The sequence below is a fragment of the Lagopus leucura genome, unplaced genomic scaffold, assembly GCF_019238085.1.
Source record: "Lagopus leucura isolate 7727_CA_CO unplaced genomic scaffold, USGS_WTPT01 Super-Scaffold_100001, whole genome shotgun sequence".
Taxonomy (NCBI): Eukaryota; Metazoa; Chordata; class Aves; order Galliformes; family Phasianidae; genus Lagopus; species Lagopus leucura.
In genome coordinates, this window is record NW_024962262.1 from 70,543,059 (window position 1) to 70,558,429 (window position 15,371).

Below are 15,371 nucleotides of genomic sequence, written 5' to 3' on the forward strand. Positions count from 1 at the left end.
CTTTCTGGAGTAGACTGATTCCTCTTGGGATAAGTATGAGAGTAAAACCTCTTCACTCTTTGTGTGCAGTCTCACAAAGAGCTGTGTTCTTTTAAGCTGTCAATGCTGATCTTTTATTGAAACATATACTGTCTAATATATTACAGGAGATGTTTAAAAGTGACTTCCTGTGTTTCGCAGGTCCTTTGGGGTGTCGTTACCATAGAGAGCATGCCCTGAGAATTTCTATAAACAACTTTCTCAAACATTTGTGATTTGAACAGCCTTTTAAATTGATATGACTTGTTATTTTCATAGTAAGTGTCTTAAATAGTTCAAATAACAGAGTAGCTTGGTTTTCAGGTTCTCCTGTGAAAACTCCAGTCAAAGTCAAAGTGATTGAAAAGGATTTTTCTGTTCAAGCTCTCCATTCTCACGGTGCTCCAGTCAGCAAAACTTTATCGTCTTCAGATACAGGTAATAGAACCTTTTGAAGCTTCAAATAAGAAGACATCTCTCTAGACTGCACACGGGATTAATGTAACCCTGCTAAAATAGCAGCAAACCCGCTATTGGCTTTCAACAGGCACTGAGATGTTTATGTTAGCAAGTACCGTGGTTAGGGGTATAGCAGCCTTGTAATAGAAGCCTGTTTTTAACTGGTGATTAAAATAACTGATTTTGAAAAAGCAACAATGAGCTGTGGTTTGGAAAGGGGAGGTGACTGTGGAAAAGCCAGACTGACTTTCCTCTTGCTTTTGAATGAAAAACTCCTCCCCTGTAAAGACACAAGTTACATTGCATAAAGTGAAAACTCTCCAAAATTTAACCTTAAGGCCATTATGAAATCTCCTGTCTGAAGAAAAGGCATGAGGCTGCCTTTAGGTAAGGCAGACTGAATTTTCTTCCTTGCCCTGCCACTGTTATTTTGCTGTTGTTTTGTTTTTATGCTGATGCAAATACATAATCTGGCTGAGCCTGTTCATCTGCTTTCTTAAGTCACCTGCCATACAGTTGAAGAGCCTCCAGAGCCCCACGTAGCTTCAGTAACACCTTTAATTACAAATTCACTTTGACTGAATTAAACTCGGTTTTGACTGTGGCATTTTACCTTTTTGATGCACAGCTCTGAATCTTCAGCATGTTCTTCTGTCCTTGTGGCTTCACCATTTGTTCCTTAGATGTATAGGCAGCAATGATGGAAGATGTGGTGTGGTATAGTTGCAAATAGCACATGATCTGGAGTTCTGTTTACTTTGTACTGGTTTGGGTGCATATGGGGCAATCTGGAGATGATCTGGAGTGCTCCTGGAACAGTCAGAATCTTGCTGAGAGACACATGTGTTGGCCAAAAAGCTGGGCAAAAGCGTGAACCAATAACCATGAATACCTTTAAATAACTCTTGACTCTTCCTCCAACAGTAAACCAGTGGTACAATGAAGCAGGGTGATATTACTGAGCCAATTTGGAAAGCCCTAAGCTTCTGAGTTTTCCATCATAACTGGTTCTGATATTGAAAATGCAAAGCGCTTACTGGAAAACTTGTCTGATCAAAGCTCAGAGCACACTGAGGTGGACAATGTTTTCCCTTCTCTGGGAATGCAGGGGAATTCCTGTGCAATGTTAATACACTATTGCAGGAAGAATTACTCATTAGAACAAAACCTTGAGGCAAATGAAAGAAATGCAAAGAAGCATTGGTGGTAGTTATTGCAGACAGCATGCCAAACTAGCCACAGGCTCTCTGGAAAAGATCCTGTGGCCTTTCCACGGTTCTAAATAGTGGCAACAATAAGAGTTAGCAAGTGCCTCTGATGCAGTGTCAGGCACTTAGGAGTTTCTGGAGGCCTTCAAGTGGCTCTGAAGATGAAAAAGTGGGGTTTGTCATGAGTGCACGTGCATGTGGGAGTACATACTGCTTGTGCATATGTACTGCTGAGTTCCAAAAGTATCTGAGGTATTTGGTGCAGTATTATTCAGGCCTTATCTTTCAGTCCCTTAATGTCCCAACAACAAAAGACACTGCTTAGTTTAATTCATGCTATTCCTGATTGTATTCCTTTGTTGTTAAATCTCTTACTGAAGAGCCCACCTCCAACAATTAAATCTGTGAATATTTTTGTTTGTTTTATTAGCTTTATTAGATTTGTTTTTCTAAGCTTAATGAATTTGATTAGTGTGTACTTGCTGTGCCAGAATTTACCACAGTGTAGCAACTGAAGTAACTGGCTGCATGGTCTGGGTTTTTAAAGTCTTATGAGTGTGAAGGCCATGGGTTTGTAAGTGCAACTTCTGTCCCGTTTCTGTGTAGGATGGATAATGTACACCAGATTGAGCAGAATGGAAAGACAAGACCCAGTAGCTTGGTGGTGGATTGGAAAATGTTTTGTTTTACGTGGTGTTTATATCATTCCTTGTAATCTCTTTACATTTAAAATTTAGAACAAGCTTTGCCTCTCTTTGCTTGTTCTGTATTTTTTTTTTCTTCACTCTGAAATAATGCTTTCTTTTCAGAGCTGCTGATACTGAATGGCAGTGATCCTGTTGCAGAAGCAGCCATTCGACAGTTAAGTGAGTCTGCCAAGCAGAAGCTGAAGTCTCCCAGAAAGAAAAGCACCATTATCATATCAGGGGTGTCCAAGGTAGAGCAGAAAACAGCGGGTTTACTTGTTAGTGCTGTAAAGTCTTCGCTCCGCTGAGCATGATGTGAATGTGCATTCTGTAGAGTCCTGCTTGTCAGTCTCTGCAGGACCTACGTCTGCCTGTTTCAGTAACTATTTCAAGTTGAACCAAATCAGGGTGGGCTTACTGGGAAGTGGGTTATTTTTTTATACTTAGATTTGAAAGCTTAACTAAAAATGCATGGTGACCTTGGCCAGGAGTGAGATGGTTAGGCGTTTGGGAAAACTAGCCTAGGTAAGGACAAAAATTAGTCTTTCTCAGTGTATGGGAACTGCTGAATGGCCTGAACCTCTGATTGATCACCTGAGGCGAGCACTGAGTCAGCCACAGGAGCACAGGTGAAGGCAATTCACCTTGATGGAAGGGGTGGAGCCTGGCTGCACCTCTCCTAGACCCATTTAAGAGCTGGCTACCAGTGGGGAAGGATCTCTTCTGGAGATCTGCTCTGCTGGAGTTTTGTAAGTGAGCCTAGGGTAGGGGTAAGCTTTCTGTCTATTCTCTTTTTGTTATCATTATCTGCTTTGCCTAACTCTCTTGTTTATTTCATAACTATAACATCCTAACATTCATTGATTATACACTCTGTTTCTGCTGATAGAGGCAATGTGCACACAAATAATATCACTGTTTTTTCTACATGTCAAAATTGTTTAAACAAAACCCTTTGGAAAAGCCCTCCCTCTGGGCTTCATTCTAGAGTAAGGGAAACAGAAGACTGCTCCTCACTTGGCATACAGCACTCTTCCAGGCATCCATTATCCATAGCCTCCATCTGACTCTTGGTCCCTGCCTGCAGTCCTTTCCTTACAGGCTGCTCTGTGGACGTTTGCTGTGGTCTTGCTGTTCTGCATGGGTTTCCTAATGAGCTCTGAGAGAAAGTTGAGCCACTGAGCCTTGTCATTTCTCTGTTGTGTAGTATTTAAGTATTAAATACTAGTACTTAAGTATTTTTTTTCCAGTCCCTTGGCTTTAACAGGACAATTAGATGGTGACGGTCAGTTCTTCTTAGAACTTGGCTATATGCTCCTCTCCTTTAGTAGAGCTTAAGGAGCCTCATGATGGTTTTCTGATAGCCCTGAGCAGAGCAAATGAAAGTGTAAGGAGAAAAAAAGAACATCTTTTGCAGGGAGGCTTGTTTTGCTTTTGTTTCTGTTTTCTGGTGTGTGTTTGTTTGTTTTTCTATCAGAGTGGCTTGTGTCAGCATTGTCTCTCTATTTATTTATTTGTTTATTTTCCCTGTTGGGCAGACCTCTTTATCTCAGGACAGTGAAGCTGCACTGATGATGGACTATGCTGCAGCCATGGATAGTTCCCGCAAAGAAGCAGATCCACCACCTGCTGGAGAAGAAGTGACTGCAAAAGTAACTTCTGATGAAAAGCTGTCATCAGACACTTCAGAAACAGTACCTGATACTGACCCACAGCAAAGTGCCCATAAGGCTTGGGCTTTGGAGAATGGCAGCCAGCAGTGGGACTCCAACACACTCTTAGACCAGAGCTGTGAAGAAATGTCTGGGAGTTCATTAAGTGTTTCAGAAACTGGGAGCGTGAAAAAGTCTAAAGGTACGTGATCCTTACCTCTCCTCTGGGAAATAACTGTGGTCTACACGTCATTGGCAGTGTCATGCAACAGTGTATAGTAGTTTATCCTCTGGTACTGTTTTTCCTCCTTAAGCTCTGTGTAATTGTGGTGTTGGTGGAAGCTGTCTTGCTAAAAGCCAAAGAGTCCAGTTCTCTGGCTCTCAGAGATGTGGCAGGCTCTCTTATGCTCTTGTCCATCAGCAAATGGAAGGACTCACCCTTAGAAGTTAAAAGGCAGATCATTGAGCCCAACTCATAGCTGGGGAGGGTAAAGCGAATGAAGGATCAGATATTTTGCTTTATGTAGTTACACACCTTGATAGCCTTAGCTTGAAAATGCTGTAGGATTCTTTGTGTTTCCTTTATAAACCCCATAACCTCTGAGGCTGTTGTGCCTGGTTTGTGGCTGTGGGGTGGCTGTTAGGAAGTCTGGAAGAGAATGCAGTGCAGTGGTCACCCACCTGTGCCTTGAACAGGTGGCACACCATTTACATGGGATGCATGTTGAAGTTGGAAAAACCGTTGTATTTCTCACCCATCTCCATCCCTCTTTTATTGTATTCTTTTCTGTGCATTTCTTACCCAGAGACTTCTATACTTACTCAGAGACACTATAAAGTGACAATAAAGCTTAGTACACGACTAGACTACTGTGAGGCTGCCCAGGGAGGTGGTGGGGTCACCATCCCTGGAGGTGTTTAAGAGCCGTGTGAACATGGCACTGGGGGCCATGGTTGGTGGGCATGGTGGGGGGTGGGCTGATGGTTGGACCAGGTGATCTTAGAGGTCTTTTCCAACCTTAGTGATTCTGTGATTCTAATGCATCTCACATCTGCACTAGACCTCTTCACCAAGCCTTGATGTCTTCTGGTCTTTTCACAAGTCTGTTGTTCCATCTGATAGTTCGGGATGGCACAGCAACCATCAGTTTGGCCAAGATGGTCAGGCATTAGACAGTTTGGAACGGATTCAGGTGAACTAAGCACTAAGTAATTTGACTTGTTTGGAGCCTGAAGAAGTTTAGGGAGCTCTATGAGGTCTGGAAAACCTCTGGACTCTTTAATGTTTTACTCTAAATCAAGCAAGTGGAAGCTTGTAGGTGAACTGTTGTTTACTTTTGCTTTTCCATGCGCAGTGTGTTGCAGAGAGGTCAGGCTTCTGAAAGTTTACTTTGCGCAATGTAGGGCAGGACTGCTAGAAAGAACAAATTGTCTCAGCTTTAAAAATGTTTTCTAAAACTGTCTAAAAATCCCTTACAGATCTCTCTGTGGAAGTCTTGAACCTCTGCTCACAGCTGAGTGAGTTCAATGGAGTGAGATAGGAAAACTTTTCTACTTCCTTTCCCTTGGTTAGCTTGGAGTACTTTGATTTTTTTTCTTTTGTCAAAAATAATTCCCTTTCCCTTTCAAAAACAAGAACAGCAACAAAAACAACAACAACAAGAAAAAGCAAACACTTTTCTGCTTTAAAAACCTTCCTGAATGGTATGAATGTCTTGAAGTTAGCATTGTCTTTCACTATGATTTCTACTCTTGAATACCTTTTGTTCTTCACTTTTCTGACTTCCTGTTTCTTACCCGTTCCCTTTCATAAACTTAAGAGGACCACTGTGCCAGCCAGAATTAATTACCTACACAGTAAGTTGCTTTTGTCTTATCTTTTAAAGAAAGCGTAGCTTTACAATGATGCGCTCATTGTAAAAATCGGAGCAAAATGTAGTTTGGCACCTGTTTTCTTCCCCCATCCATTTCTTTCCTCCTGCAAACTGCCTTCCTGTGCTCAGATGCCTTAGCAGCTTTGTCTGCCCAGACAAATCATTCCACTGGTGGATGTGCTGTCTAAGTGGGTCATGCAGAACAGGCTTCAAGGAAGGCTTGGAGGGGTGCTGTGTGCTCCTGCTCTCTCTCCATCATGCCCATTCCTGTTGAACATCTGCTCATGCAAACCCATGTGTGACCTCATAACTGGATATGCATACACAGAATACTTATTTTAAAAACTGCTGCTTACAGTTATATAGATTTCCTTTCTAGCTGAACTCCTAAAGCTACGAGTACTTCACAGACACCTCGATTAAAAACTGTTTTGGAGTTAGGAAGGAATGGAAAGAAGCAGTCTCTATTCACGTCCTTGTAGATGTGGAAGGAAATCGTCCTTCAATAAAAAAAAAGATTCGGAAGTGACCCTAGCTCAACCAGCCAGTTAGAACAGCCTGAGCTGGCCCTCAGGAGCCTGTGAAGACCAGCTAGTCTGTACAGCATTCTTGAGGTGCTCTCTGCTTATTTCCTGGTGTTGGGAGCTGAGTTTGGCACATGGATCACGTTGAACTCAAGAAGTAAGCATGTAAACAGCACAAGCATCGCTGAGTTTGTGATTTGCTCTGTAGCCTGCCTTCTTACAGAGGTGCCTCCACAGAGCTGGAGCCACTGTCAGGCAGCACGCACCCAGCTGGCTGGAGACCAGTGGGTAGCAGTGGATGATACAAGCTTCCAGCTACTAGCAATCTCAGTACCTCTGAAAACACAAGGAGCTTTCACCTTGGCGGCTGCAGCCACTGATGAGGCTGTGCTGTTCTCAGCCTGCATTTTTTTTTTTTTTTTTTCCAGCTGCAACAAGTTGTCCTAGACCACCAGCACAAGTTTTAAGCATTCTTGGTTTAGTTCTGTTCCTTAGGATGGAAAATCAGTGAATGGATAGGACAAAATAGCTGTTTAGAGATAAGCTCCTTTGTCCTGCTCCTCCTGCTGGCACAGATTCAGCTGCAGCTGCCAATGCTGCTGGGCAGAGCAGCTGAGGGCTAAAACAAAAGCTGCACAGCAGCAGTGCCTCAGCAACCTCCCCAGCCCCTGCATATTAACAACTGTCAGTATCAGGGGCAAAACACTGTTTCTTTTATGCTGTTGACAACAGCTTGAAGTGGTGCTGCTTTGCCAGAATGATCAATCAGAGGGTGATGGGAGAGCAGACAAGATTCAGGTCTGTGCGTTCCAGTTGCTTTCAGCTGACTCCTGCATCAATCCCATCGTGGCCCATGTCTTGGTCGCAGCAAGACAAAATGCGCTAGAGTATCTTCACAGATGCTGAGTGCTCAGTCCTTAAAATAAAAAAGTAATAATGCTGAGCACGTGTCTGTAACTGTTCCAGTCTGAACAGAGCAGCTTCTGGCTGCGTGATGCAGGGCTGCTGTGAACTGCCTATTCTGCAGCTGTTGCTGTGCAAAATGACACGCAGCCTGTGCCCAGTCCTTAGATGGCAGTGATGTGATCCTTGCTGTTGCACAGTCACATGCAAGAATGGGTCTGCCCGATGCTTTTTGTATCTTTTTACAACGGGAGGAGAAGCAGAGCTGAGACTGCAGTGACAGGATCTGATAGTTGAACAGAGGAAAAGTAAGGAAAGCTGATGGTTGTGCAGAAACAAGTTGTGGAAGCTTAGCCAGGAAGATGACTGTCCTCATGTACCTGTCTGAGTGCCAGAAGGCTCCCTCTGCTGGCTTGCTACCTGGGTCCTCCTTCGTTCAAACTGGCTTGTGTCACTGCGACAGCAGCACTGCCCAGTTCTGCACTGGACTCTTGCTATTTTGACATTGGGCTGTTGTACCAAGAGCAGGCAGCCTTCCTTGTGCCTCAGGCACACAGAGTGCATGGGAAAATGGAAGGTGGGAGCTGGCAGAATGCCGGCTGCAAAACCATCTAGGGCTTGTAAAGAGGGAAGACCATTGATGTCTTGTGTTGCCAACATGAGTCCATGGTGTGGAGATATGCAGCCAAGGCAATGGCAGCTAGATATGGAATCAAGAGGAAGGGTATATAAAAGAATCTGGACTAATTTGCCACAGAAGGGATTTGGGCAAATTTCTGAGCTTATTGGAAGCAGACATAATGCTATTTTTAATGTGCTTGAGGTGAATTGTTATTTCCAACAGTGTTTTAAACCAGCAAATGATTGCTGCTCTAGGTGATGCTGCTGAATTCATGTGGAAGATGGGCAGTCTGACTGTTTGAGCCTGCTGCATGTGGGCTGACGTACAGCTACTGACTTCAGGCATCAACAGGATCCTCCATGTCAAAATGCCTCCTTCACTTTGTGTATAATGGGCTAATCTTTTCAACTCCATTGATTGCTGAAACTACAGAGTAACATTTCTTCCTCTATCTTTTAATAAAATACTTTGTACTTTTATTGCACTGGAAGGATGGAATGTGCCTGTTTGACATTTGAGAATCCAGCATACAAACCACCCTAAGAGCTGTGCATGTGTACGTGTGAACATGATTGTAGCTTTCAGAAGAGCATTAGAAACAAAGTAGAAGGAAGGTGACTTCCACAAGATGTGTGAATTCAAAGTTGAAATCGGAGGATTAACGTTTAATTCCTCATAGTTGCATAGTAGCTTTCCTTCCTTTTCACCTGCATCATTTCAGAGAGAATAGAAGGAAAGAACTTCTTTAGTGCTCCTCTAGCAAAATACGTGTAAGCTCTTCTCAACTCTTCTGCTGACTGTAAGAGCATGGACATATGCATAGATCTAGTACTACCGCCATCTGTCATGAATCCAAGTGATTCAGTTTGCATGATACTTGCATGGAACGAGGAGAAGCAGAAAGATGCATAACTTCACGAAGCCTGAATTTCTCAGTGGTGTTTGCTTGAGAAAGAGCTGGTCAGTGGTGGGGGAAGGTGGATTCAGCAGCATGTAGCGCGTGTGTGAGTGCCTGAAAGCATAGTGACCGCTCACCTTTGCCAGTATCCAAAATCCCTTCATTCCAGCACGGGGCTCGTACCCTTGCATCCTCTCAGTTACAGATCATCAACACTGTGGCTCTGAATTCACCACTCTTAGCTTTCTAACATAGTTTAATTAGTTATGAGAGTGGTGCTTAAGCTCGAAGTGCTGAGGCGAAGGCTTTCTTCAGTAGTGATGCAGTCATAGCTGAAGCTGCAGGCTAGAAGAAAGCAGTCTGGTTTGTCTAAAGCGCCTTTGCCTCTGCTCTTTGCTTTCGCAGGTGGGATCTTGAGAAAGAGCGCAAAGCTCTTTTTCCGTCGACGCCACCATCAGAAGGATCCAGGAATGAGTCAGTCGCACAACGATCTCATCTACCTGCAGCAGCCCCTGTCAGAGGAAACGCGCAAGAAGGGAGGCACTCTTTCGCGAATTCTTAACAGAAAGTTGCTTTCCAAGAACAAAAGCAAGAGCAAACTGAATGGTGCTTCAGCAGAACCGTTTGCGTAAGGCTGAATGAACGCTCTCTGAGGGGATACTTGCACATCAGTTGTTTACAGAGCAGTACCAGAGAACGCAAATACAGCTGATGACTTGCATCACACGATGCTCGCTGATACAGTGGTGCGGGAGGGAACAGAAGGATTGTATTTTCTGTTTATTTTTCCAGAACAGCTTTCTCTCTGGCTACTGTGAAGTTGCTCCTCTGAATACAAGCAGCTCTACTTGCATCTTGCATTTTGGAGGACTGTGTGGTGGTGTTGTGCAAGGTGAGGGAGAGCAGGGAACGGCGCAGGTGGGGAGAAGCGAGCACCTAGTTGGCTGAAGCAGGGAGCTGAGAACTGAAGAACCATACCTGCTCTATGATTGAACCGCTGTCAGGAGAGGAGATACCACTGTGCTTCCATGCTGAGGCATGGAGCAGCAGCAATGCAAGTCTCTGCTTGTGTTTCTGGTCAGGCTGAAAGGGAAAACAGACCCAGACTCACTTTGTATTGTGATTTGAAAACGGGTAAGTTTTCAGAAACAGAGCTAAACCACTGATTAAGAGAGCCTGCTGTAATAACTGTAGCCTGCTATAAACTCTGCTCAGTCCATGTAGATGGAGAGAGGCCTTTTATATTAGCCATAAATCAATAAATTATGCAAATACTTACACTAGCATATTGTTTAATGTTCTGTACGTAAGTTATACTCTAAAAAACAGAACTTTTTAAAGAATTTACTTGAGTCTACTTGCAAACATTTATAACTTCTCCTCTGTAGCTTTTCTTCCCTGTGTGAGAAGCTGTTGCTGCTAATTCAGAAACCTGTCATAGGGGCTCTACTTCCTTCTCCCAAGTACTTGTTAGACAAGCATATATATATGCCATCATATCAAATGCAAAGCTAGGAGCAATAAGTCTCGAATAGAGCATATTTAACCCTATATAAGCTTTTCATTAGACAGCTTGTTTTACTTGCCAAATATTTACTGAGATCTTAGAAAATGCAGTTGTGAAGAGAGCTTTTTAAAACATAATGATCGGAATTCCCTCAGTCTTTCAGTTTCTAGCTCCACCAGTGTTGTTGTTGTGCTGAGTGGTTGGTTGAGTTTCCTGATTTATTTTCCTCATTAAATGAGAAAGAAAAACTGGTGAAAGTAAAGGCATAGTTCTTGTTTTAGCTGCTGAGAAGAGCAGAAGGCAGGATTTTACAGGTGCCACCTTGAAGTTTGCCTTCCTGTACATTCCTCCTGAGGACAAAGGACCAAGCCTGTTTTCTTTAGCCAAGGAAGACATCCATTCCATTAGAGCTACTGACGTGAATGAATGATGGGTTTGTGTTGCTTTGCCAACAGCGATTCGCACCCCCACACCTCACCCCTGGAAAGAGATACAAGGCTTTTGCGGATATTTTGGTCTTCAACTTCTCTTCAAAAATAGAAAGTCACTGAGGAACAGAAGTATGTTTTGAAACTTCAGATGGGCTTCAGATTCCATGGTAAATTCTTCTACAAAGAAAACCTAAATGCTTGTTGGTTTTTTTTACCAACAGATTAGTAAATAAACAAACTGTCAAAATCTCTTAACTGAGTCTACAGTTGAAATATACCACTTGTATGTAAAAAAAATCACCTGTAGTGCAGCAGTCCAGCCTATCAAACAGCTGTACCTCTTAGCATGCTGCTCATTATGAAAACGTTTGAAGGCATTTGTATGCTTTATGTTTTGGAAATGTGTTACAAATGACTGTCCTGGAGCTGTAATGTGCTTAAAAAATCCCACTGCAGTAATATGGGTTTGTCCTGCCTGAGTGTGCTTGAGCACTTGTGTTTGTTGTTGGTTTAACACAAATTAGAACTCTCCATTTGTACTACGGTGACCTGTGATCGAAGCATTCAAAACAAACTGAATCTCTGTTCCCTCAACATGTACTTTTTCCGTGCAAAGGACATCTTTGCATGATGGGGCTGGGCAGATAGAGATCTTTCTTGTGTTCTACATGGTCAATTTTGTTTACTGAAGGAAAAAATCTAACCACAAATTCAAGAAATCAGAGACTGAGCTCCATGTGTAGCATCATCTCTGTACACTGAGAGCAGAGGGAGCACGTAACACTACTTCAGATCTGTTTGCATTGCTGAAGTGGGATTTAACTTACAGAAGTTTTATCATTTACTCTAGAATGTGGTGGAAATAACACTGAATAATGTGCTGACTGCAGAAGGGTTTGCTTGTGTATTATTGTTTTGAAGTACAGATAGACCCTGAAGTTTTGGGTTGGTTTCTTTTTTGGTTGATCCTTCTTGAGGTCTTGGTTATTGCCTAAACCCGTGTCTTGATGATGGGAACTGCAATTTATATATATAATATTAATATATATATATGCACATAAAAAAAAACATACTGCAAGTTGTGTGAAGGTTTGGGCTTGCTTATACTAAGAGAATTAACCATTAAGATGAGGAAAGCAAGGCAACTTGTGTTAAGAGGGAATCTTGGTCTTTAATTGCCTTCATTCCTCAGGAAAATAAATAGTGTTTGGTTTGATGTGTGACCTCCACATGTGGCTGGTTGTTCCTCACCTCTTCCTACAAATACTTTGTATTGCGTTGTAAAAACAAGCTGAGCTACCAAACCCAAGGGATGGCTGGATTCCTCAGTGGTGGCAACCGTAAGGGCCCATGAAATTCAGTGCTATTTTTCTTTCCTAGATGATTTTTGCCTTTTAAGATCAGATTTGAGCAGTGGGTTTTTTTTTTGCCTCTTAGTGGCTGTGTCAGTTGTGTGCTGACCACCAGAAGGAGCTGAGCTTCTGTTCCATGCAGGAAGGGCAGGATCTGTGAGCTGGCATTGATAATGTTGCACCTTGCACTCCTGGGCACTGATCATGTCCCATGCAGTTGTGTGAAGGATGCCAGAGAGAATCATTTAGCTCTGCTTTTTGCAGTCTTCACGACTTTACCAACCATGCATTTGAAGAGCAGAACAAATCTCAGCATGGTGTAACATAGGAAACTTCATGTTTTCTGCCTTCCAAGTGAATTACTTCAGAACAAGTTTGGAAACAATTTGTGAAATCTTTTCTTCCTTTTTGCCCCTTTTCTTATACTTTTGTGTTTCTGGATCTTTGGTACAGCAGTATAGACGCAGTATTTCATAAGAGCTATGCTGCGACAGCTTCCTTTCTTCCTTTCTGAAGCATCATGTAATGCTTTGGTGTTGTTTGTATGTGAAATTAGGAAAAAGCAATGACGACATAAAATGCTGTCAAATTTGTGAAGGGAAACAAAAACCCTGTTTTAACATCTCTCTTAGTTCTGGTAATTCTAGGTGTTACAAGGTGGAAGAGCTCTATACAAGGTGGGAGTCTGTTTCTTTTTATTCTATTGCAGCATTTTAATTGTGGAGCCGAAGTTAGAGCTAACTGCTTGTCATGGTACAGAATGAAGCACAGCAGGCTCCAGGCTGAGGCATTCCTGCTGTGAGAGGGAACAACCAACCTCCTGCTCTGACCTCTGCAGGACATAAGTGGATTTATTCCTGTGTTTGAAGTTAGTGAGGTGCTGAAGCACATGCTGAGCACAGCCTCAGTGACAAACAACTCAAAGTTAACTCCATCACCAGGGTGATTACTCGAAGCTGAGGGTGAATAATGTCATTTCACTCAGGATATCCAAACTGCTACTATGCAAGGTGCTGGCATGGTGTGGAGGTAACTGGGAAGGATGGTTGTGAGGTGTTTCCAATCCTGTAGCTTTGTATTTCCCGCTAATGCAGTACACTCTGATATTCCAGGTGGGGGTAACACTTCAGTTTTCTGGTACACAACTGTGACAGTCATTTCTTCTGCTGTGGTTTTTTTTGCTTTATTTTGCGTGTGTGTAAAAACGAAGTTGGTACAGTTACAAAGCCTATGATGTACAGATTTATTACATCACTAAAAAATGTACGGATTTTTAAAAGAAATGCTATTGCTGTACATACAATAAACGCCTGTTGTCTCCGTGCTGTGTGCTGTCCTACATACTCAGCCAGCCACTCCAGGCAGCTTTCTGCTCTCCTTTACCAACGTGGCCCTGTTTCCCCGTGCTTACCTCACGTTTATTGTTTTGCTGAAATCCCCTACTTAGGCTTTCTTCATTTTATTTCCTGCTTTCATCTCGAGTGGTTTAATTTCTGCGCTGTGACCAGAATCACGCAATCGTTAAGGCTGGAAAAGATCCAGCGCAGCCACCAGCCCACCGTGCCCGCTCGCCACGCTCAGGCTCCCCTCGCTGACTCACTGCTAAACAGAAGAAGGGTTCCCCGGAGCCCGCTTTCCGTTCTCTTCGACCTCCCAGGTTCCCCGCCCTGGGGCCGCCGGCGGCGCGGCGGGCAGGGCGCAGGGCCGGGCTAAGGAAGCGCCGATCTGCGCGGCAGCGACCGCCGGCAGGAGCGGGCCTCGCGCACGCGGAGCCGGGCACGGCTCCCGCCCCGACGGCCTCCCGTCAGGGTCAGCGTCCGCGCGCCGCCCCGTCCCGCTACCGACGGCCGCCCTGGCTCCCCGTGGCGGCGGCGGACTACGCCTCCCGGCACGCTCCGCGCACGGCGCGGCTTCCGCTGGCGCGTGGTTTCCGGAGCGGATCGGAACCCGGAGTCCGGATCCGATCCGGCTCGGGCCATTCCCAGGGCAGGTAACGCCGGCTCCCCGCGCCTCCCCCCGCGCCCGCGCCCCGTCCTCGCGGATCTCCCCCCGCGGCGCTCCGCTCCCCGTCCCCCCCCCCCCCTCATCCCCCCTTGTGCCGCCGTCCCTCCGCTCCCCGCGGCTCGCGGGGCCGAGCTGGGGGCGGCGGCGGCGAGGGCTCCCGGTGCGGGAGGGCGGCCCCGCCGCCTCCTCCTCCTCCGCCGCCTTCTCCATGCCGCCTGTTCTTTGTTACAGGGCCGCGCCGCGCTGCGCGGAGGGAGGGCGGTAGGGAGGGGGGCGAGGCGGGTCCGAGGCAAAACCCGGCGGAGCCGCTCCCGGATCCCGGGCCCCGCCGCCCGTCGGGCGCCGGGCGGTCGCTTCCCGCCGCCCGCCGCGCCGCGCCGCGCCGTCGGCGCTGCGCTTAAACTCGGCCCGGCCGCCTCTCCCCTCGCCCCGCGAGGCGCCGGGAGCCCCGGTGCCCCTCGATACCGCCGGCAGCAGCGCTCGCTACGCCGCCGGGCTCCGGCCTCGGCGGGGCGGGGTGCCGAGCGGCAGGGGCGGCGCCGCGCGCTTCGTAACGGCCGCTCCGTAACGGCCGCCCCGCGGCGCGGGGGGCGGAAGGGCTGCCCCGCACGGAGCGGGCACGCGGTGCTTCGGTGTGCCGAGGGTCGCGGTACGCCGCGAGGGAAAGCCGGGGAGCTTCGGCCTGCGCGGGGCGGGCAGCGCCGCCCCCCTGCGTGCTGCGGCCCCCTCAGGCACCGCTGCGCTGCGTTGTGCGGGCAGAAAATCCTGTTTTCGCGCTGTTGTTGGCTTAAGCGCGCAGTCGGTTTGTGTAAAGATTCTGGAGTTTCCCCAGAAGCTGGGATTGTCTCTGCGAAACGGGAATGTAAAATGTGTGCAGTGGCTTAGTGGAGTATTTTTCTGACACAAATACATGGAAAAAAATAGTGAGATGTGGCCCTGAACAGCAGCAGATGAAAATAAAAGCCCCAAAGTCTGTCCTCGGTGTTTGATCTGCCCTTTCTTATGCTCTTCATGAAGTAGGAAGGGAGGAGAGACGGACAGCCTCTCAGGAATTGGTGGCAAGGCGCAGAGCGAGACACAAGGCAATCACAGAATCCTAGAATGGCCTGGGTTTGAAAAGGACCGCAATGATCATCGAGTTTCAACCCCCCTGCTGTGTGCAGGGTTTCCAACCACTAGATCAGGCTGCCCAGAGCCACGTCCAGCCTGGCTTTGAATGCCCTGTGTGATGAG

At 46.0% G+C, this 15,371-nt stretch overlaps 2 protein-coding genes and 1 long non-coding RNA gene across 6 annotated transcripts in view; 2 read left to right on the top strand and 1 right to left on the bottom strand.

The window, feature by feature from the left end:
* The window catches only part of C2CD2 (C2 calcium dependent domain containing 2), a 37,939-nt gene extending 24,485 nt beyond the window's left edge, over positions 1-13,454 (top strand). The window contains exons 11-14 of the mRNA XM_042866512.1: positions 343-456; positions 2,495-2,622; positions 3,910-4,225; positions 9,250-13,454. Coding sequence (XP_042722446.1) covers positions 343-456; positions 2,495-2,622; positions 3,910-4,225; positions 9,250-9,476 — 785 coding nt within the window. The 3' untranslated portion in view covers positions 9,477-13,454. The remainder of the gene's footprint in view (positions 1-342; positions 457-2,494; positions 2,623-3,909; positions 4,226-9,249) is intronic.
* On the bottom strand, positions 5,645-9,923 carry LOC122177288. Its single transcript, XR_006178037.1, has 3 exons — positions 9,823-9,923; positions 8,982-9,356; positions 5,645-7,337 (listed from the first exon to the last, which is right to left on the bottom strand). It is a non-coding gene; the product is annotated as an uncharacterized LOC122177288 (long non-coding RNA).
* A 600-nt stretch (positions 13,455-14,054) lies between the features above and the next one.
* The window catches only part of PRDM15 (PR/SET domain 15), a 35,989-nt gene continuing 34,672 nt past the window's right edge, over positions 14,055-15,371 (top strand). For all 4 annotated transcript variants that reach the window (XM_042867534.1, XM_042867536.1, XM_042867535.1 and 1 more), the window contains exon 1: positions 14,055-14,124. The gene's annotated coding sequence lies outside the window, so the exon portion shown is untranslated. The remainder of the gene's footprint in view (positions 14,125-15,371) is intronic.